The 24,310-nt window shown below is 38.8% G+C and overlaps 1 protein-coding gene across 5 annotated transcripts in view; it reads right to left on the bottom strand.

Moving 5' to 3' along the window:
• DCAF5 (DDB1 and CUL4 associated factor 5) overlaps positions 1–24,310 on the bottom strand; it is a 109,033-nt gene that overhangs the window by 18,918 nt on the left and 65,805 nt on the right. For all 5 annotated transcript variants that reach the window (XM_036913377.2, XM_036913378.2, XM_036913376.2 and 2 more), the window contains one exon: positions 6,195–6,261. In XM_036913377.2, coding sequence (XP_036769272.2) covers positions 6,195–6,261 — 67 coding nt within the window. The remainder of the gene's footprint in view (positions 1–6,194; positions 6,262–24,310) is intronic.

Here is a 24,310-nt window from a genome sequence, read left to right as displayed (position 1 = left end):
ATAAAAATGAGAGGTGCTAAGTATCCCTGAAGCCAGGTTAAAGGGTAGAGCTGAAACAGGACGAAATGAAAGCATGTATACAGAGCAATTACACCATCACACTCCTGGATCCTTCTCAACATAAGCAAAGCCTGGGGGCTGCCAACTGTAGGTGACCTAAAGATGTTTCTGGACTGATAACACAGGCCCAGTTGAGGGTGGTATTAAACAAAAATTTGTGTATAGATCTGTAAAACCCACAGCTCTCTCTATTCCCCTATTTGACTCTTAGAACCATACTTCAACTGTCAGGCAAATACTTTCTGGACAGGAGAGCAAAGATTCCTATTTTGGGAAACTGGTTGATTTTAATAGAAAGTCAACAGAGGATGTCCAAAATTAAAAATTCAAAATATTATTAGTGTGTTATAGGAATCCTGAGAATGGAATTGTTGCTTTAACTTTTTAATATTATTTGATTTATACCAGTATTATTCTGATAATAAGTATTTAATTATAAAAATAGTAAAGGAATGAAAAAAGTGCAAGAAGAATAGAAAAAAAAGATATGTGAACAAGAAAAAACATGTGGGTGGGTTGTCAGAATAGTGGCAGTAAGGCTGAATCCCCAAATATGACCAGGTTTGCTAAAAATAATCCAAAAAGGTGCTTTAGCTACATGCAGAGCAAGATGATGATCAAAGGGACAGACGTACTGTGATACACTGATGGTATAATATCGAAGGTAATACAGAGCAAACAAAACCCTCAACTATCAATGAGTGAATCCAACAAGAGAGAGAATCCTAAGGTCCTGTCCTTGTGCACACAGAAACCTAAGCACCAATAAAGGATGAGAACCAGTAGCAACCAAAGCCCATGTGGAAACCATAAGGCTTCTAGCCAGCTCTATATACGAACAGCTCATGGGTTCTGTGGCCTCCCAAGTCAGCTTCTATGATTCAGAGTGTACTTTCTGAAATACCATGTGGCAACACTTCATATGGAGGAGCCAAAGATTCTCTCTGATCTAGACAGACTACATCCATTAACTTGACTCAGTTAATTCTCAAAAAAGGGTAGAACAAATCCAAAAAATTCAGTATAGCAAAGAAGATGACATATTTTTTTCAAGCAACTGCTACATAAACTTGGAGGTGCAACCTCTGGAGAAGATCTAGAAGAGTACATGAGAGCTACCTTCAAATGAGTAAAAGGCTATGAGGAGGAAGAATGATAATAAGGTCCATTCTCAGTAAGCCACCACTCAGGAGACTATGTTCAGGGAACAGAGCAAGGCTATGGAAGAACTTTCTAATGACAGGAGTTACCCTGGGATAACAAGCACCCTGTATCATAAGCATCCTAGTGGAGGTTTAAGTTATTCCTCAGTAAAAGGGTACTTTAATGTATGAAAGTTATGACTCAAAAAAAAAATTACTGGGGGAATGGGCATGTGAACAGATAATTTTGTAGACTGCTGATCTGGGTCAAATATCTAAGCAGTGCTTGAATGCCTCTGCTGGGATGTTATGTTTTAATTTTCATTCAGTTAAGAAAAATTTCCCTTGTGATTTATTCTTTGATCCAAGATTATTTACTAATTTTTCTAATTTTTTTCACTGCATAAAACAAGACACTGAAAATAGCATAAAAAGTAGAGCTTAATTTTTTTTGGTATAATTACTCTACAATTACACGAGGAACATTATGTTTACTAGACTCCCCCCACATTTCCCATTGCAGTCATTGTCCATCAGAGCTTAATATTTTATATGGTGAACACCCTTAGAACCAACACCCAGGTCAAGAAATGTAAATTTTCTGGCCATTCAGAGGCTCCTATATGCCTCACTCCAATTGCAACCTGACTTTCTTCCTCCTAAAGTAACCATTATCCTGACTTCTATATTAATCACTTCTCTGTGCTTTTAAATAATCCTATTCATCCAAGTGTGCATTCCCAAATGCACACTTTACTTTTGCTTATATTTTCATTTTTTTTAATATGTCTTTAAGGTTTCTTAAGCAGTATGTTTCCTCCTGTTTATCCTTCCTTTTTTTATTAGACTGTATGTGTTTAAGTACATAAACCACTCAACCTGTAGTTTCTGACAGTCTAGACTGTGTGGATTGTATCCTCACAATGTAGTAAAATATGTTCTTCTGTCCGCTCTACTTCCTGCAAATGGAAAGCTGGATTCTGAGGTCTGACCAGGTTTTGATTCTCCAAGACTACAGGTAGTGTTGTGTGCCTTCATCAGGAGGCTTATAATATCTAATTTTCTTTTTGTGATGTTAGCAGCTGTTGATGCTCAATATTTAGATGCTTTCATTAAGGGCAGTTAAGTGATTATGTTGCTTACTTACAGGTAATTTGTCCATTTTCTCAGGCTGCTTTTGGACTCTTTCACATTGTCTTTTGTTTGCTATGATGTGCCCAGGTGTGCTGTATTTATCCTGCTTGTGGTTACTGAGTTTCTTGAATCTGAGAATTGGTATATTTGTTTTGGAAAATTTTTTCAGCTATTATCTCTTCATATATTGCTTCTGCCTCTTTTTCTTTCACTTATGCTCTTGTGGGACTTTAATTTCATGTATGTTAGATCATCTGTGTTCCACTTGTCTCTTACCCTCTGTTCTGTTCTTTCCATTCTCTTTTCTCATTGTCCTTCAGTTTGGGTATCTTTCATTGACCTGTCTTCTGTTGACCAAGTCTGTCCTCTGTAGGTTAGACCCATCCAATATCTTAGTTTTAGATGTATTTTTCAGTTTTCAAATGTCTACATGCTTCTAAATAGCTTCCAATTCTGTTGAAATTCTCCATCCTTTCATCCATTTTGTCTGTGTTTTCTTTATCATATTTAAAATCTTTGTCTGCTAATAATAGCTGGATAATACTGTGGGTCAGCTTCTATTGTTTTTTTCCCTCTTTGTCACTGGCCACATTTTCATGCCTTATAATTTTTATTGTAAGATGGATATTGAGTGTAAAAGAACAAGAGACTGTTATGGACTGAATGGTCTCTTCTCCCCACCAAATTCATATGTTGAAGCCCTAACCCCCAATGCAACTCTTTTTGGAGATAGGGCCCTTAAGGAAGTAATTAAGGTTAAATTAAGTCACTAGGGTAGGACATTAATCCAGTATGACTGGTGTCCTTTCAAAGAAAGAGACTAAGGGTGCTCACGCACAGAGAAAACGCCATATAGGGACACAGTGAAAAGACAGCCATCTATAAGCCAAGGAAAGAGACCTCAGGAGAAACCAACCCTGCTACCACCTTGATCTTGCACTTCCAGCCTCAGGAACTGTGAGAAATACATTTCTGTTATTTAAGCTATCCAGTCTGTGAGATTTTACTATGGCATCCTAGCAGACTGTAGAGAAAATGAAAGTTCCTAGCCAGAATTCTCACCTGACCCTGGTTGGCTTGCTCACCACACACATGGGGGCAATACATTATTACTGACTATATAAAGAGCTCTGCCCAGTACTCTGGGCTGCACAGCTGCAGGAGAGCAGAGGCTGGAGTGGTGGCAACACCGAGGACAGAGACTGAGATGGCTGCAGGGACAGAGAGATCCAGAGGCAGAATATATCACTCGGCCTTTCTGCTCTAGCCCTATTCTTGAGTGAACCCTTCTTGGGCTTTTGATGGAGAATTTGGGAAGTCTCTGTTTCTCTGCTCTGAATGTTCTGTCCTTTGGAGGTTTTAAGCTAAGCTCTTCATCCTTCTTTCCCATGCAGATTCAACATCTGGCAAAGGCTCAGCAGGATGAGCCCTTCCCACCAGGGGGACTTTGTTTCCTAAGTACTGTATTACTGTGAGAATTTCATTCTGCCTTTCCAACCCAAACCCTGTGCTCCTAGTACAACCCCAACACTCAGCAGATGTCCTATAGAGAAGGCTGGCTTTGTGTCTGAGGTACCTCTAGATTTCAATCTGTCATCAACCCAAGTGGCCATCAAAAACTCTCATTTCTTTTCCTAGAAGTGTCTATCCTTGGCTGTCCAATCTGTAGCCTGTGCACAGATGCCCCTAGGAAAAGAAAATGGCCAGCACCTTCTGCTCGGCTTGGAAGGGCTCTTCCTTCGTCAGAACTTCGGTTCCTCTAGCACATTTTGTTGCCACACTCTCTGACATCTTTAAAAATAAGGATTTTGTAATTGGATTTTTGTAGTTACTGCAGTGGGAGCTACCTATTGCATCCTACATGGAATCTGAAGTCTAACAAGTTCTTTCTTAATAGAAATTTTACATCATTTCCTTGTATTCTTTGAAATGATTGCTTCCAATTTACCTACCCTTCCTAAAATTTCAACCTAATATATTTTTATGAAAACTCTACTACAGTTTCACTAACAAAAATATAAATATGCATTTAAATTTTTCTTTATTTACTGTGGCCCTAAGTCTCTTTAAACATTTGTCTTAGATTCAAGCTACTATTATAATTATTACTGGAATACAACTTATCAAAACAAAGATGCTTCAGATTTTTTGGCACCTTGGAGGTTTTTACACTTCTGGACAATGCATCACCAAAGGGTCAGAAATTTGTGGAGTACTTTTGTTTTCTGAGATTTTGTTTGTGAAGTGAGAGGAAGACAAAGGGAAAGGGGAAGGTGGGAAAGGAGAATGAGTACCATCTTAGGAATACTGATCTTATGAAAGAATACATATGGAACTTGAGAATCTAGAAATGGATTCCTTTAAAACGCTGTGCTTATATGACCTTTAGACTATCTGGATACCCATTTCCCAGTTTTAATACTGAAATCCTAAATCAGCTATCAGGTCCCTGACAACCCAGAGATTGCATAATCATCTTCTTATAAAGACAGCCTAACAGTGGCCCATACCCTCGGTCAGTACAGGAATCAGCCAAGAGAAGAAGAAACCTACAGTACTATTTATTGCTAACTCTTCCCCTTTCTCTATACAAACATGAGAAGGAATACAGAGAACAGTCCTGGGGGAAGGGAGATTATTCACTTTTTATTTCAAAAGTCACACTGAGTAATTTGAAGCTTATCAAGATCAAGTAAAAGATGCAATTAAGCCCAAGATTATTTCTCAGCAAATCAATCTAGGACTTACAGCGGTGGGGGTGAAGACTTAATACAGGACTACCTTGAGTGCTAGAACATCACCTTTTGTTCAGATAGTCTGCTGCTGTCCCATCTGGTTGTGCTTCAAAGGCGAGCTGCTTCACACATGCTTTCCAAATTCCAGAAGGGGAAAAAGGCCTTTAGCAACTTATTTAGTAACCAGTCCATAGCAACAGGATCGTTGCGCTAAAAGTGGGCTTCACCAAGTTTTGAAAAGTAGATGTTTGGTAACATTATTGTCAATTCAGCAATAGGCAAGCCAACAACTTCCTTAAACTCTGAGCTCTAGACACATTTTGTGTAATACACTTGGCATATCCTCTATCACTTTTCTAATGGCCATTTCCCAGTTTGATGCCTTGTATCACTCACAGTAGATGGCTGTATTGAGCCGTCCTGAGAATAAAAAATAGACATTCTTCTACCAGTAGGAGGCAATCAGTATAACACTCAACTGAGCATGTGTGGACACTATTATCAAGAATGAAGAATGATCCACGCTGTTTCAAAGCTCAGATGGCCTAGATCCAAGTTTAAGGAAAGCTGTAGGCTTTTTTCAGAATATACCTAAAGCAAAATGCAGAAATATTTTTTCCTAATTTATTTGATATCTGGGGTCGAAAACCCCAGGGAGTATACCTGTCCATCAAGAAAGAAAGTTTCCCTTTAGTTAACATTACCAGGGAAGCCAAGGAAATGAAATGACCTTAACAACTGTTTGTAGAGTAATAAGCAGGAATGTGCAGACGGAAAACAAAGGGACATCATGTAAAAGCAAGATGAAAATACTTCAGGTATGAAATACGAGAGAGGACAATGGACATAAAGGAGATCTACAAAATCTAAAGAAAAGTTCTTAGAGGAAAAAACCTGGGCATCATTTGTCAGATTAGGCTGTGTATGAAGGCTACAGTTAAATCTGGCTTCTAATTTTTGTTTTAAAATTTCCTTTGGTCACTTTTCTGCTAAACTTCTTACTATGTTAAAAGAGAAATATCTTCCTCCATTGCTATTGATCTGTCCTGTAGGGGCACAGCATGCCAATTGTCAACAGAGACTACATTAACAGAAGTTTGTTTCATACCAGGGATATACTCACCTGCTTCTGGATCTGCAGGGATTCTCCACATGTACAGGTTAAAGTCATCAGAGCCTGAAAGGATATACTGTTGAGACAAAAAATATATGTTTATTGTTTATATATTAACTGATTGATAATATATTTAAATCTATCTACTTATCTATACTGCGAAAGTTTTTTTTTAATAAACAAGACAAATGAACACACATTCATAAGACACCACACAGCAAACACCCTCTTAAAAGTATTTGTAAATCAAAAGGCTTGTTTGCTAAAACCCAGCAACAAAACGACCCAAACAACCCAATTCAAAAACAGGTAAAGCACTTGAACAGATATTTCTCTGAAGAAAATATACACATACCCAATAAGCATATGAAAAGGTGCTCAACATCACTAATCATCAGGGAAATGAAACTCAAAACCACAATGAGATACTGCTTCACACCCTATTGGCTGGATGGCTATTACAAAAAAACAAGAAACAAAAAGTAACCCAGAAAACAAGTGTTGGCAAGGATGTGGAGAAACTTGAAGACCTTGTCCACTGCTGGTGGAAACCCTTGTGCAGTAACTGAGGAACACAGTATGGTTCCTAAATACTAAAGTTCACAGAAGAATGCCTACAGTAGCCAAAAAGTGGAAATAACCCAAATAGCCATCAATGGATGAATGGATAAACAAAATGTGGTGCATACATACTTACACACAATAGAATATTATTCAGCCCTAAAAAAAGAAACTGACACATACCAAACATGGGTGAATCCTGAAGACATGCTAAGTGAAAATAGCCAGATGCAGTAAGACAAATAGTGTATGATTCAACTTAACATAAAGACAGAAAGCAGAATGGTAGTTGCCAAGAGATGGGGAGTTAGTGTTTAATGAGTACAGAGTTTCAGTTTTTTTTAACTTTTTTTTGTATTGAAGTATCATTGATAAACAATCTCATATTGGTTTCAAATGTACAACACAGTGGTTCATTATCCATATTACTAAATCCTTACCCCGACTACTGCAGTTACTATCTGTCAACATAGAAAAATGTTACAGTATCAATGACTATGTTCTCCATGCGCTACTACTATCCCTGTGACCAACTTACAATAATTGAGAATTTTTGTGCTCCTTTATCCCCCTCACCCTCCCCACCCAACCACCCCCAGAGTTTCAGTTTTATAAGATGAAAAATTTCAGATGGATGGTAGTTAGTCACATAACAATATGAATATACTTACTACTACTACTAAACAGCACATTTTTAACTTTCCCTAAAAACAAGAAAAAAAGAAAAGATGAATCCTTATTGCCCTTACTTTAGGGTCCATCCAGTAACTCCCTGCAGTTTAGGACACTATCCTGATTGAAGTTAGGAAACTGTGATTCAAGAGCCTAGGGGCTTTCCTCCTACAGTCTGTTTGGCAAAAGCACCTACTAGTTAGGAGGAAAGATTCATTCATTACACACTAACAAATGCTTACATGCCAGGAACTCTGGTGCTTACAAAGATATGTAAGGTACCTAGATTCCCAAGGAGCTTACATCAAATAGAAAATATACATGCAGGTACACAACTACCATGACATGAAGTAGTACTCACTAGATACCATTATGAGAAATAAGATGCATGGTGATTCCCAAACAAAGCAAGGCAAGATAGATTTTAGCACTGAGCTAGCCATGGGTAAAGATGTGAAAAAGGTGAAAGGAAAGAGCAGATAAAGCCATGGTGCTCATTTATCTACTATGGTAACAGAAACAGGAATGAGGTGTAGCTCACTCTTTGATACTCTGCTTGTATCCCTCAGGCCTTACTGCATTGTATAATCCACCTGATCTCCAACCACCATTCTCTGCACCTCTGCCCAAGGCCTTTCTCCAAAGTGTAGGAGGCTGCAGGCTGTTCTGGGGAATGAACATTCCTGGGAAGCAGCATGCAACCAATGACTGAAGGGAGCTGGTGTATCAATATCCTACCTTCCTGTTCCCAGGTAGAGTAACTTTAAAGTGTATATTCTATACTCTCTCCTCTTCGGATCAAACTCCAATTAACCAGAGTTGTAGTTGGTTCACTAAGTCACCCTTCCTTTCCCTATCTTACTTCACTCCTCAACTAATTCCTGCATTTCCAAATAAACTACTTGTACCTGAAACTTGAACCCAAATTAAAAGACCCATGAGGGATGGAGGGAAGAGAAGACAGAATGCAAAAGAATTGTCTACTTAGTTATATATAGACTTCACATAGAATTCCTGCTATGCTGTTCTTCCCAAACTAAACAAACAAAAAATAAATATTAAAAAAGAGTGAGCCAAGGCTGGGCTTACTAGAGGTTTATTTCTGTTTCATTTTAATTGTGAAAGATCAACTATTTCCTATTTGTTCAGCTCTTCACCAGGGAAAGACACGAAAAGGTAAAAGGAGACTCCCAGACAGAATGCTGACTCAGAAGACCGCCTTAGAAGAAAAACTCCCACAGAGTTAAGCCTTTGGGATTTAACATGACAGCTTCTAAAATACACAGAAAACGTGTACAATGTACAGGCTTCCCCTCAGGATAAGGGCAACTCCTGACCCTCTCTTCCTTTTAGAACCACCACAAGGGAATGGCTCAGGGTGATTTCCATTGAGGGGGTGTTGACCCACTGCCGTCTAGTCAGACCATTTGTGTTCACACACACTGGAATCACAAAATTGCCCTCAGGAATTCATTTATGACATTTCATGGTTGTCTGCTGGGTCCCTTCCAGCATTAAAAGCTGGCTGCCTAAGAACTGCTGACTGTGGGAGACTGAAATGAAAATGAGTTCGTCCCTTTATTCATTAAACAAATATTTATCAAATGTCTTGGGCACTGTTCCAGGGAAAATATACAGAATTGGTCAAAAAAGACCCTCCCTGTTCCTGCCCTCATGAAGCTTTCATATTATTGGGAGAGAAAAAATGTACATATTTAATGTGAGTAGAGTATAGGTAGTAGGGAAAAAAATTTATATATTAAATATATATATTTAATGTGTCTCATAGAGGTTTAACCGTTATACAGAAAAATTAACCAGTAGGCTAGGGCATTTAGGGGTAGTTATTTATGTTTATATGGGGTGGCCACAGAAGGCCTCTCTGATGATATGGCATCAGTTCTGAAGGAAATGAGGGAGCAAGTTATATGGATATCTGAGGAAAGAGTATTTTAGGAAAGAGGACAGGGTTTGGGACCATTTTAAAATATAAGGTAGCCCAAAGAGCTCTTTTCTTTTTTTTAGGCTTTGAAGAAATAAAGATTAGTTCAAGTGGGCTGAGTGCAAAGAAACATCTAACATCATCGAGCAATCAGGACTCTTCTCTTCTAAAGCTGTGTTGGAGGGGTTCATCTCTCCCTAGACTCGGGTTGGAGCCTGTGACTGAAATCCTGCTAATGGTTAGTGCACAAGAGGACAAATGGGGCCCTGTGAGTCTTGATTGGCCATCTCACAAATATTTAAATATTTGTTGTGGGATTCAAGGAAAAATGAGCAAGAAAACAAAGACTAAGTACTGCCAACACCAATCATTTCCAAAAGAAACCCAAAATACATAAATATATTCAAATTTTAAAACACAATAATTACTTGAATTGAGCAGAAAATTGAATTTAACCTCAAGTGGCAAAACTGGAGGTGTAAATTTCTCTCTCTTTTCCTTTTTCTCTTGATTATCTAGTCTTAAACTGTATCTGCACATTGTTACCAGGCAATCTGGTGTTGAACCTGAAGCTGACCTAGAGTAGAGGGCTTCTGGCTTAGATAACAGAAAAGTTCAGCAGCAGATAGCCCTTTATAAATAGGTAAGTTATAAAAACATAACAGATAAAAAAAAATGGTTGCCTATATTTACCACTTTTATTCCCTTTTGTGATGGAGGACTTTACAAGCAACAATCACCACCATGAAAAAAGCTAAAGATTACTGCTCAGTTTTAGAAAAGCAAAAACTAAATAAGGTGCTATTAAGTTTGTGGCCAAGATGAGGGCATGAGTATGAAGAATTCGTTACCTTAGTTTTTTTCTTTGACCTCATCTTAAACAGGAGTAAATGACAAATTAAAAGCTCATTTGTATCCTAACTGAGAACAGTAGGGCAGGGCTACAAAAGAGGAAAAAGTACATTTTAGACTGCCCATTATCTAGGTAACTGCATGTTTCCAAATGTCCTGGGTCTGAGGGAAGGTAGGAGACCAACAGGCTACTTCAGATCATAGAGTAGGAAGACACACTTAATTTTACTTTGGCTTTGTAGGTACGATGCGTGATGCCAATGCAAAAATGTGCATAAGTTCTGTAGGTCCACATAATCCGTAACCTTTCCCAGCGGGTCACAAAGGTTAAAGGTTGGCTACACTGTAACTCATTCCACTGTTCATTCATTCTGTAGTCCAAGAGGGCAGTCCATTTACCGATCTTGATGCAGCCTACTCATTTTAAGTAGTTAACTTGAGGCCAGTGCATTTTATGTAATCCACTGCCAGTATGGAAATATTGACTTGCTTAAGCATAGGGACAGAAAAAACAACTGCTCCTCTCAATAGATTTCAAGAAAGAACCACCACCATCAACATGAAAAAAAAAAGATTACCACATTAGTACTTAGTCACTGTCTCATTTGCCCACATACCCTGTCAACCTTCACAGAAAACAGCGATTCCCCTAACACTCCCTACTCTCTGGCAGGCTGCTGTAATGCCCAGCATCCTCTCAAAGAACACCTGCTCCTTTCTTCATCTCTTAGCATTCTCATATTACACACCCTCTCAATAAATACCTTTTTCTATTTGCAAAGGTGTCTTGCTAGCTGAATATCCAGAGAAACCCATTCCTCTAAATATACAGACCACCTTGGCAGAGCCACCCAAGTCACAAGGCCTTTTTTAATAACTTGAAGGTTCAAAGAAGGATCTAAATGTGGCCAGCCACAACAAAACTGCTTACTAATCAGAAGCTTCCTGGAACATACCAAATGTGTTAGCCATCTTCAAGCAAACCAACTGCCTCTCTCCTTAGTACTTTTACTTAAACCTGTTATAAATAATTCCCTACAAATAATATTCCAGAGCATCATTGGGTTTAGAAATATGAAAATAAACAAAAAAATGCCTCCTTTTTCTCCTAACACAAAATCCACATTAAAAAGAGGAAAAAATTCTACAATGCAGGAGGGACATCCACCCAATATACTCCCCAAATTCCAATGTTTAGTAGGCCCTTTGCTAACAGAGAAATCTCTTCCTGCTCAATTTCTCTCCTCTCTCCAAGTTTGTATATCTATGTATGTGTAAGAAGGTGAATGTGTATGTGTGTTTGCACATCATTTGATATTCCCCAAAATCTGTTGATGGAGAAGGAAGCATATCAGTCAGTTACTATTCACTGAGTACTGATCAACTTACACAGTTCCCTCCAAGGCTCCTTCCACAGTAATTGATTAATTATTCTCCAGTAAATGGCATGCTGACTAGGATAGAAAATCCAGATGGCTCTCTAGCCTGGATCAGCAATAGCAGAGAGACTACAATTTAGCATTTAAATCAAACACAGCTCTTACTTCTCCCTGGCCTTTTGTCAGAAGGGGAAAAAAATGTGATTGAACAGTTTTTTGTGTTGTGCTTTCTAGAAAAAAGTTTGCTAATTAGTATGTATGAAGCCTTTGATCATCTCTCTGCTACCCAGTGCCTGTCACAAATACCACCCAAAACAGCCAGGGAAAATTTTCCTCAGAAATGACCAAAGTCACAGATTTGTTTTTATTTCATTTTGTGGTAGGAGAAATGGAATTCTGGTGGCTCCCAATAAAAGCACACCAATATGCATACCCCTAAGTTAACGCTTTTTTTTTGCATGTGAAGCTACGTGATTCTTGCTTCTTTGGATCATTTGCTATTTCAGCTCCATTAGACTTCCGGAATTCTTTGGTTTATTGAAATAACTAATCTTTATGGGTTCTGACTAGGAAAAATTCTATTAATAAAGAAATGTTCCATAAAGACAGCTAGTTATAAGTTAAATAACCAGTAGGGAAGAAATTTTTTTTTTTAAATGCTCTAAATTGCCAACAGCTGCTTGTACCAAAGTGGCCTGCCTTACTTAAAGATGATTCTTTATTTGACAAAACTCTTTTGGAAACCTGGGAAAGACAGGGGGCGATTAACTAAATGGCCTTCAGCAATCAATGTCTCCTTAGTGGGCCTCAGTTCTTCTATGTGGGGACTGGGAAGTGGGAGAGATGGCACCACTCATTTCATTCTAAATATGACCATTTATACTCTTCATTCAAGGAAATGCCTCCAACCATTCCGAGAAAGGAGCATTACTTTCCTTTTTCTCTCAAGTTTGAAGACATCAGAAAAAGAGGTAAAGACACTAAAAGTAGAATCTCTAAAAAGGACAGGGCAAGTAAAGAAGGAAAGGCTAAACTCTGTTCCCTTCATTCATATCTATCAGGGATTTCCTAGTAGAGCCCAGATTCCTAGCCAGGAACTACACAGTCAAGGAGAATTGTCATAGAATATCACTAGGTCACATTTATTCCATTTGTTCCTAAGAAGATATCAGGTCACCTAGTGTTCCTTCTCAGGAACAATTATAAACCAGACCGTATCTAACAGGCCTGCATACACTCCAAAACCTTTTAAGTGTTTCAAGTTCTAAAACTGCATCAGTAAATGGGGTAAAAGATGATCTAATCCATTTGTAAAATCTTAATCAAGGGTTGCAAATACCTGAAATGCTTAGGTTTCAGGACTTCTATTAACTCCTTAATATTAAATGCAAAACTAGGTGCATATGTACATTTTTCCGACATGAGTATTCATAGCTTTTAGACTTTCAAAGAGGTTCAGGATTCATAAAAGTTATAAACAAGTGATTTAATAAACAAGTTATTTTCATGCTACCTTCTCTTTTTAAAATAAGGAGTCTCTCGAATAATTCACCTATATAATACATACAACAAGAATTCTTCTGCCACAATAATCTATATTCAGCTCTTCCTCATTAGCCTAAGGAAGACTCTATGACCACTTTATCTGTATAACCCAGAGGGCAGCGTGTCTATGAGGAAGAAGGTACATTTATAGGCAAGAGACGTCTAGTCCTGGATCTGCTATTGATTACATCTTCCATTTAAAACTATGCCAGACCTCAATTTCACATGGGGATGAAACCTGTCCAACAACATCCAAAGGTCGCTAGAAAGATTCAGTATGAAATAAAAGTGCTTTAAAAGCTACATGGCTAAAAATATTTAAGATATAAAAGAAAGACAAGGAGAAAAATAAAATATTAACTTCAGGTCACAAAAGGAAATCAAAGGATGAAACCCAAGAGTGGAACCACCCCTATTAAAAGTGTGCCTTTATTTCAGATAAAGGAGAATATATGGCATGCCAGGCCCCCACGTAAACTTAATCAGGGCTGCATGCAGTTATAAAGAAAGCAAAGTCATAACTTTATAGAGTGCTTCACTGGCCTGGAGCAAGTTACTGGTGAATTCCTGCACCTCTGCTATACCCAAATAATGTCAACACAGAAAAGTTGAGTGATGATGTAATGTCTGAGGCCAGGCCACGTATTCAAGGCCATTTAGTTGGTTCCCAGGGTACAACGTTAGCTCTTTCCTCCAGGGGATGAGATAGAATAATTTCATTATCATAATCTGGGGAGCCCAGCCATCTCTCAGGTTTAAAAGAGAGACTTGCATAACTGATCCCAGTGCTCAGACACTCCAATTCTCAACCCTTTCAAGAAAACTTTATTATACTTTCTCCTTCCTTCCCCATCCCACTTTCAGCAAGATGTAGGGACTATTAGGCCAGGCATTAGATGAAACTAAGTAAGAGAAGATTTAAAAATCACCACACTGTCCATTTTCAAACCACATATAGATGTTAGCATGAAAGCCTTACTACCCAGAAGCTGGAGCTGCTCTGCTGGACTTTACTTTCATAGTAAGCCAGGAGAAAAACCATTTAAGGAATTGTGAGAGAAAGGGAACAAAAGGAGAGTGCTGTCTTGTGTGTGCCAGGAAGGCTATCGGGTGGAAATCTGGCCCTCCTCTCTAACCCTGTTAAGAGATTGGCTCACTAGGATGCAGAGGGGTGTGAAGTTTGGGAGACAGAAGGTACCAGTCAGGCTTCACAGACAAAACAATAAACAAAAATCTAAGTATGATGCTCCTCTCTATACTATAAGACTAGGTGAGCTGGTTAACAAAAATAGGGAAAAAAAGTCCAGGGCTGTGTATGGGGCCAATTGTTTCTGCTGATGCCCAGTCAATCGGATGTCACTTATGTGACCTTATCTGATGGTAGAAGTTATTAAACTTAAATAATTAAAAGACTATAGTTGACCTTTGAACAACACAGGTTGAAACTGTGTGGGTCCACTTATACATGGATTTTTTTCAATGAATATTTTGGTTAAGGTTTTTGGAGATTTGTGATGACTTGAAAAAACATTTTCTTTAGCTTACTGTATTGTAAGAATACAGTATATAACATGTAACATACAAAATATATATTAATTGGCAGTTCATGTTTTTGGTAAGGCTTCTGGTGAACAGTAGGCTATTAGTAGCTAAGTTGCAGAGAACTTAAATTATATGCAGACTTGGATTTTCAACTGTGTGTGGGGTTAGCACCCCAAAACCCTACACTTTTCAAAGGTCAAATGTACTAAAAGTAAACAAACCATGTATTTTTAGCCAAGAGTAGGGAAGACATATAGGTATATATGGCTTTGAATAAAAATCTCAAAGAAGGTACTTTCTGGCAGTCATATGACTAAGTCTACCACAGCACCTGGCAGAGTACATGCTCAGTAAATACCTGCTTTCTTATTTTAAAAGACAGGGAGTGGGATTGGGGGATTAAAGATGGTGGCATGAGAGGTGAGACAGAGAACTCCTCCCAAAACCACATAACACGAAAATATAGTTAATACAACTAATCCTAAAAGACCAACAGGAAAGAAGCCTGAGCCAGACTGCAAACACCTGGAGAACAGAGCAGAGCTCACAAAACAGAGTAACGTACCAAAGCCTTGATCCGGCAGGACCCAAGCCCTTCCCCTACCCCAGCTAAACAGCTGAAGGAAGAGAAATGGAGCAGGGAGGTGGGTGGAAGCCTAGGACTGCTGAACACCCAGCCCTGGAGATCTGCTTTGGGAGCACAAACCTACACTGCATGGTGCTCTGGAGATTAGTGGGGTTGGAAAGCTAAGATAGTCAGAATACTCAGAGAGGATTTCAGCCATTTGTGGAGAACAGGGTTCCATGTCCGGCTGCTCTGGGACAAAGAAAAGGTGGGTGATCTGAGAGGCTTCCTAGCAGCAAGAGAGCTGCTGAAGAGGCAGGGACTGCATGGAAATTGCTGCTATCCTGAAGGGGTGAGGATTGCATGGAGTTGGCTCCCTATCCCTGCTCGGGAGAAGGGATAGGTGGACAAGGTTGTCTGGGCGCTCTCTGTCCAGCAGGTTGGGAACTTTCAGGAGCTTCAGGCACTCCATCCCCCTGGCTGGCTATTCAGCTCTGAGGCCCTGCATTGTGATACGCAGCCTGCTGTGCCTTACTCCTGGCCTCCCGGTACTGGCTCACAAACTGGCAGTCCCTGCCCTGGCATCAGGCCAGCCAGAGGGAGGCCCCGCCTACGGCAGCTACCAACCAAAGTACAGAGGCTTCCACCTGTGTGCTCAGCCCACTGGATCTGACAGTGGAGACAGGCACTGCAGCCAGGAAGCAGGAAACAGCTCTTTCCTCCCCCCAGGCAGCAGTGCCGCTCCCCTGTGACCCCCAACATCACTCCAGGGGCTTAGCAGTTCCAGAGACTAGAGCTTTAGGCACTAGAGGGCACCACATACAAATATGAAACGTCAAAGTAACTTGGTTCAAACCAAATCTCACAAACAGCAGAAAAAGGCCCAAGTGAAACTGAACTCACCATTCTTCCTGAGAGTTCAAAATAAAAATCATAAACATGCTCATGGAGGTACAGCAAAATATTCAAGAACTCAGGGACGAATTTAGGATGGAGATTCAATCATTAAGAAATTCCATATCAGAAATGAAACATACAATAGAGGAATTTAAAAGCATATTAGATGTAGTAAAAGAGACAGTAAATGGAATAGAAATTAGAGAAGAGGAATACAAAGAAGTTGAAGTGCACAAAGAAAAAAGGATCTCTAGGAATGAAAGAATATTGAGAGAACTGTGTGACCAATCTGAACGGAACAATATTCACATTATAGGAGTACCAGAAAAACAAGAGAGAGAAAAAGGGATAGAAAGTGGCTTTGAGGAGGTAATTGCTGAAAACTTCCCCAATCTGGAGAAGGAGATGGTCTCTCAGGCCATGGAGGTGCACAGATCTCCCAACACAAGGAACCCAAGGAAGACAACACCAAGACATATAATAATTAAAATGGCAAAGATCAAGGGTAAGGACAGACTACTAAAAGCAGCCAGAAAGAGAAAAAAGATCACATACAAAGGAAAACCCATCAGGCTACCATTGAACTTCTCAACAGAAACCTTACAGGCCAGAAGGGAGTGGCATGATATATATAATGCAATGAAACAGAAGGGCCTCGAGCCAATACTCCACCCAGCAAGACTATCATTTATTTTGGAGGGACTGATATAGATGGAAGTGTTCCTAAGGCTAAATAACTGTTACCAGGGGAAATACAACCACAGTAAAGAAAGCAGAACAATTAAGTACTAAGCAGATGCAAAATCAAATCAACTGCCCCAAAGTCAACCAAGGGATATACAAAGAGATCAGAATATGATACCTAATACATAAAGAATGGAGGAGGAAGAAAAAGGAGAACAAAAAAGAACCTTTAGGTTGTGTTTGTAATAGCATACTAAGTGAATTAAGTTAGACTCTTAGATAGTAAGGGAATTACCCTTGAACCCTTGGTAACCATGAATCTAAAGCCTGCAATAGCAATAAGTACGCACCTATTGATAATCACCCTAAATGTAAATGGTCTGAATGCACCAATCAAACGACACAGAGTCATGGAATGGATAAAAAAACAAGGCCCTTCTATATGCTGCATACAAGAGACTCACTTCAAACCCAAAGATATACACAGACTAAATGTGGAGGGATGGAAAAAGATATTTCATGCAAGTGATAGGGAGAAAAAAGCAGGTGTAGCAGTACTGGTATCAGACAAAATAGACTTCAAAACAAAGAAAGTCACAAGAGACAAAAAAGGACATTACATAATGATAGAGGGGTCAGTCAACAAGAGGATATAACTATTACAAATATCTATGCACCCAACACAGAAGCACTGACATATGTGAAACAAATACTAACAGAATTAAAAGGGGAAATAAAATGCAATGCATTCATTTTAGGAGACTTCAACACACCACTCACGCTAAAGGGCACATCAACCAGACAGAAAATAAGTAAGGAGACAGAGGCACTAAACAACATATTAAAACAGATGACCCTAAAGGACATCTACAGAACACTCCATCCAAAAGCAACAGAATACACATTCATCTCAAGTGCACATGGAACATTTTCAAGAATAGATCATACACTAGGCCACAAAGGAGCCTCAGTAAATTAAAAAAGACTGAAATTGTACCAACCAGTTTCTCAGACCACAAAGATATGAAACTAGAAATCGTGCAAAGAAAACGAAAAATCCCACAAACACATGGAGGTTTCACAACATGCTCCTAAATAACCATGGATTAATAATCAAATGAAAACAGAGATCAAGCAATATATGGAAACAAATGACAAGAATAATTCAACACCACAAAATCTGTGGGACACAGTGAAAATCATACTAAGAGGGAAGTATATTGCAATTCAGGCCTACCTTAAGAAAGAACAATCTCATATGAACAGTCTAAAACTCAAAATTAATGAAAACAGAAAAAGAACAAATGAGGCCCAAAGTCAGTAGAAGGAGGGACATAATAAAAATTAGAGCATAAATAAATAAAATCGAGAAGAATAAAACAATAGAAAGAATCAATGAAAGCAAGAGCAGGCTCTTCAAGAAAATTAACAAAATAGATAAACCCCTAGCAAGACTATCAAGAAAAAAAGTCTACACACATAAACAGAATCAGAAATGAGAAGGAAAAATCACTATGGACACCACAGAAATACAAAAAATTATTAGAAAATACTATGCAAAATTATATGCCAACAAACTGCACAACCTAGAAGAAACGGACAACTTTCTAGAAAAATTCAACATTCCAAAGTTGACTCAGAAAGAAACAGAAAATCAGAATGGACCAATTACCAGTAATGAAATTGAACTGGCAATCAAAAACTACCTAAGAACAAAACTCCTGAACCAGATGGCTTCACCACCGAATCGTATCAAACATTTAGTGAAGGCCTAATACCCATCATCCTTAAAGTTTTCCAAAAAGTAGGAGAAGAGGGAATACTTCCAAACTCATTCTAATAGGGCCAGCATCACTCTAATAGCAAAACCAGGCAAAGATACCACAAAAAAAGAAAATTACAGACCAATATCCCTGATGAACATAGATGGAAAAATCCTCAACAAAATATTAGCAAACTAAATTCAAAAATATATCAAAAAGATCATCCACCATGAACAAGTAGAATTTATTCCAGGGATGCAAGGACGGTACAATACCCAAAAATCCATCAACATCATACCACATCAACAAAAAGAAAGATAAAAACCACAATCATCTCCGTAGATGCCAACTGCCAACAAAGCATTTGACAAAACTCAATAACCATTCATGATAAAAACTATCAACAAAATGGGTACAGAGAGCAAGTACCTCAACATAATAAAGGCCATATATGATAAACCCACAGCCAACGTAATACTTAACAGCGAGAAGCTGAAAGCCTTTCCTTTAAGATCGGGAACAAGACAAGGATGCCCACTCTCTCCACTTTTACTCAACATAGTTCTGGAGGTCCTCACCACAGCGATTGGAAAACACAAAGAAATAAAGGGCACCCAGATTGGTAAGGAAAAAGTTAAACTGTCCCTGTTTGCAGATGACATGATATTGTACATAAAACACCCTAAAGAATCCACTCCAAAACTACTCGATCTAATATCTGAATTTAGCAAAGTTGCAGGTTACAAAATTAATACACAGAAATCTGTTGCATTCTTATACACTAACAATGACTAACAGAAGAGAAATCAGGAAAACAATTCCATTCACAATTGCATCAAAAAGAATAAAATACCTAGGAATAAACCTGACCAAGGAAGTGAAAGACCTATACTCTGAAAACTACAAGATACTTATGAGAGAAATTAAAGAAGATATCAATAAATGTAAACACATCCTGTGCTTATGTATAGGAAGAGTTAATATTGTCAAAATGGCCATCCTGCCTAAAGTAATCTACAGATTCAAAGCAATTCCTATCAAAATATCAACAGCATTCTTCAATGAACTAGAGCAAATCATTCTAAAATTCATATGGATCCACAAAAGATCCCAAAGAACTAAAGCAATCCTGAGAAGGAAGAATAAAACCAGGGGATCACGCTCCCCAACTTCAAGCTCTACTACAAAGCCACAGTAATCAAGACAATTTGGTACTGACACAAGAACACACCCAAAGACCAATGGAACAGACTAGAGATCTCGGATATAAACCCAATCATATATGGTCAATTAATATATGATAATGGAGCTATGGACATACAATGGGGAAATGACAGCCTCTTCAACAACTGGTGTTGGCAAAACTGGACAGTTACATGCAGGAGAATGAAACTGGATTATTGTTTAACCCCATACATAAAAAAGTAAACTCAAAATGGACCAAAGACCTGAATGTAAGTCATGAAACCATAAAACTCTTAGAAGACAACATAGGTAAAATCTCCTGAATATAAACATGAGCAACTTATTCCTGAATACATCTCCTTGAGCAAAGGGAACAAAAGCAAAAATGAACAAATGGGACTACATCAAACTAAAAAGCTTCTGTACAGCAAAGGACACTCTCCACAGAACAAAAAGGCATCCTACAGTATGGGAGAATACATTTGTAAATGACATATATGACAAGGAGTTTACATCCAAAATATATAAAGAACTCACACACCTCAACACCCAAAAAGCAAATAACCCTATTAAAAATGGGCGGAGTATATGAACAGATACTTCTCCAAAGAAGAAATTCAGATAGCCAACAGGCACAGGAAAAGAAGTTCCACATCAGTAATTATCAGGGAAATGCAAATTAAAACCACAATGAGATATCACCTCACACCAGTTAGGATGGCCAACATAGAAAAGACTAGGAACAACAAATGCTGGCGAGGATGCGGAGAAAGGAGAACCCTCCTACACTGCTGGTGGGAATGTAAACTAGTTCAACCATTGTGGAAAGCAATATGAAGGTTCCTCAAAAAACTAAAAAGAAAAATACTATTTGACCTGTGAATTCCACTCCTAGGAATTTACCCAAAAGAAAACAACTTCTTAGATTCAAAAAGACATATGCACCCCTATGTTTACTGCAGCAATATTTACAATAGTCAAGATATGGAAGTAACCTAAGTGTCCATCAGCAGATGAATGGATAAAGAAGAGCTGGTACATATACACAATGGAATACTACTCAGCCATAAGAAAGAAGCAAATCCTACCATTTCCAACAACATGGATGGAGCTAGAGAGTATTATGCTCAGTGAAATTAGTCAGGCAGAGAAAGACGAGTACCAAATGACTTCCCTCATTTGTGGAGTATAACAATGAAGCAAAACTGAAGGAACAAAATAGCAGCAGACTCAGAGAATACAAGAAGTGGTTACCAAAGGGGAGGGGTCGGGGAGAGCAGGCGGGAGGGAGGGAGAAGGGGATTGTGGGGTATCATGATGGGTGCACATGGTGTGTGTGGAGTCACAGTGAAGACAGTGTAACTCAGAGAAGACAAATAGGGCTCTGTGGCATCTTACTACACTGATGAACAGTGACTCCAATGGGGCACTGGGGGTGGACTCAATAAGGGTGAATATAATAACCACATTGTTTTTCTTGTGAAACCTTCATAAGAGTGTATATCAATGATATATAAATAAAAAATAAATTAAAAATTAAAAATTGAAAATAAAATTGGGCTAAAAAAAAGATGGGGTGGGAAGGCATGAAGTTAGGAAGTATACAGTAGGAGATAGAAAAGCGAACTTGTCTCCACTCACCTATGAATTAGTGAAAGACAATGGAAGTAAACATGAGAGAAAAACATCTTGCTGAAGCAGTTTCAAACTGGTGGCTCTAGAGCAGAATAGGTATGGTGCACAGACTTGTTTTATCCACACAATTAAGTACGAAATGTTGCAATATTTAAAAATCAGGAGACTGCACAAACAAAATCTTGATTTCTGGTTTCTCTTGAAAAAAACCAGAGGCCATCACAGCAACAATGTGCTGAAGTTGAGTCAAAGCTTCATTTGGATGGGATTCATTTAGACTTAGATGGAATGGGCTCTCAAGTTGGCCAGAGTTCCCAACACTCCCTACTGTTTACTTCTAGCCCAATTCGCTCACTTTTGCTGTTTGCCTTGCTTCTGCTGGCATTGAGCTGTGACTGTGGTATAATGTAAGGGGATCTCTATTGACAGCTCAAAATGCTGGGCTCTAGGCCTGGCTCAGCTACAAACTTGTGTACATGTTGACTTGTGTACCTAACTATTCTGAGACTCAGTTTTCTCATCTGTAAAAAGACAGTTTATATGAAACGATCTCTAACAGTGCTATAGTTAGAATTAATCTACAATGGTGGCAATGAGCATGGGGGGAGAAAAAAAAGGAGACTCAGCATATTTCACATTTTATTCTCTGGGTCCAGTTTCTTGAAATGTGAATTTCATTTTGAGACTAATGAATCACGTAGTAACCTAGGATAGGCTAAACAGAAGTACAGACTCTCTGGTACAATATCTGAGTCCATTTGTGTGAACTGATTCATCTCACTATAACTAAAAGCCAGAAGACAGTCTCAGATAGTTAGGTCACTTAGTGCCTTTCTTGACCATGTTCATTCCTATTATGGAAATTCTCAGATTACTTTCTGGGATGGCTATCCAGCCTATGACTAAATGAAGAGTTCCAGAGCACAGAGCCTCCTGCTGTGGGAGTTCGCAGAGTATACAAGAGCAAGAGCAAGTGTAAAGACCAATATAAGGAAAAGGGTAGGTTTTGGGATTTGAAAGCATCAAGAAAGATCCTGTGTGGACTAGCTGAAGAATATACATGTCAGTCCTACAGATCATAACTGTAACTGTGGCAGCTACTGCTTTAGCCCTGAGTGTGGGAAGTCAGGACCTATAAATCACCTTTGAGAGACATGTCCCAGGAATGAGATAGTAAGTTTGATCTCCAGTGCAACACACTTAAAAAGTATAAGCTCAGTAGATTAGTTTCACTGAAAATCTATTATTTAATTCATCCTCCTAAAGCCCCTGGAAGTTGAATAGGAAAAACAGTATTTATCAATCCTGATTTACAGTTGAGAAGCCTTGGGCCCAGAAAGCTAAAACCATACATTAACCTAAGTACTCAAGATTTGCTTCAGCAAATATTTATTGTGCTCTCACTGTGTGCCAGGTATTGCAAACAAGACAATAATAAATTAGCCATATTTCTTAGTTCCCAAGGAGTACAAAACAGCCAAACATAAATCGCTGTATTTCCTATTCCCTAGGTAATGTGCCTCTAATAATCTTTATGGGGAATATGAACAGATTTTAAAGACTTTAACTCCGAAACAGATCCGAAGTTAGACTGAATGACTTGGCATCCTCCCTCATCTACAGAAAACCAATTACCCCAACCAAAAAGCTGTATAGTTTGTCAGGGGATATAGTACCTATAAACTTTCCCCATGTGACAAAAGTGACAATAAATTAAGTCAAATTTGAATAAAAAAATTAAAAACCATTCAATGTTTTTATCATTACATATAACCTGAAAAGCAAAAACAACTACATCTGTGTATACAACCAGGACCATCATAAAATACCTCGTGTGGCTCTGCCTGTGGCAATAGCTGTCCTGATGCATCTAGGCAAATGGGTGATTATAATGTAGGGCAGATGTTCTCAACCAGGGGACCTACCCCCCCACCCAACCCAGGGGACAACTGGTAGTGTCTAGAGGCAGTTTTGGTTGTCTGGGGAAGGCCGGGGGAGGTTTACCTGCATTATGGGGAGAGGCCAAGGATGCTAAGAATCCTACAATGTACAGGACACCCACACACAACAAAGAACTACCCCATTAAAATGTCCACAGTGCCGAGACTGAGAAACCATAGTCTAGGTGCTCTTCATGTTGGCTAGAGGCTTTTGGTCCCCATATTTTAAGGACTCCTAACAGACAGGCTCTGGCTGCTAATACTGGAAGTAAAAGGAAACACAACATCCATTCTCTTTCAACTTTCCCTTAGCCCTTGTGTTTTTGGTAATAAAGCCTAATAAACCATTACATTTAGTGCCTGCTCTTCACTGTTCAATGAAATAAGGATCACATGTCTTAGAAGTTGACAGAAGATGGGAAATTAACAAAACCAAGGAAGAAAGCAAAGAAGGAAGAAAGGAGGGTGGGAGGGAGAGAGGGGTTTGGTTGTCATTTCCAGTTAAATGAAACCAAATCAACCATTCTGCAGACAATTATCTGTTCCATTGTGAGTCTGATCATGTTTAGAAACTGCTTCTTGCCACCCAAGAAATAAATTGCCTGTAAATACTCATTCAGGCATTGTGGCCTCTCCCAGGAGACATCGCTTATATAACTGAGGCCACCTAGTGGTTTCTAGTGTGGATCAAAGCTAATTAGATCCTAGGATTCTGGCTTGAATATAAATTCTGATTTTTATATATAGCTCTATGTACAAAAGGGGAAATCCCTAGCCTGGACAACTTAAAAGATATTACCAATTTCTTTAACATTCAACTCAATTCAACAAGGATTAACTGTGCTCCTCTACATATACAAATCTTAAAGCGATGGTATTGGGGAGCCTGTAAGCAACCTCACTGTAGGAAGAAAAATCCTAGCTTCTGTCTTCAAAAAGCAGGGTCTTTACAAGTTCTCAAAG

The sequence above is a fragment of the Manis pentadactyla genome, chromosome 11, assembly GCF_030020395.1.
Source record: "Manis pentadactyla isolate mManPen7 chromosome 11, mManPen7.hap1, whole genome shotgun sequence".
Taxonomy (NCBI): domain Eukaryota; kingdom Metazoa; phylum Chordata; class Mammalia; order Pholidota; family Manidae; genus Manis; species Manis pentadactyla.
The sequence above is the reverse complement of the archived record's forward strand: the minus strand, read 5'-3'. Positions and strand labels throughout refer to the sequence as shown.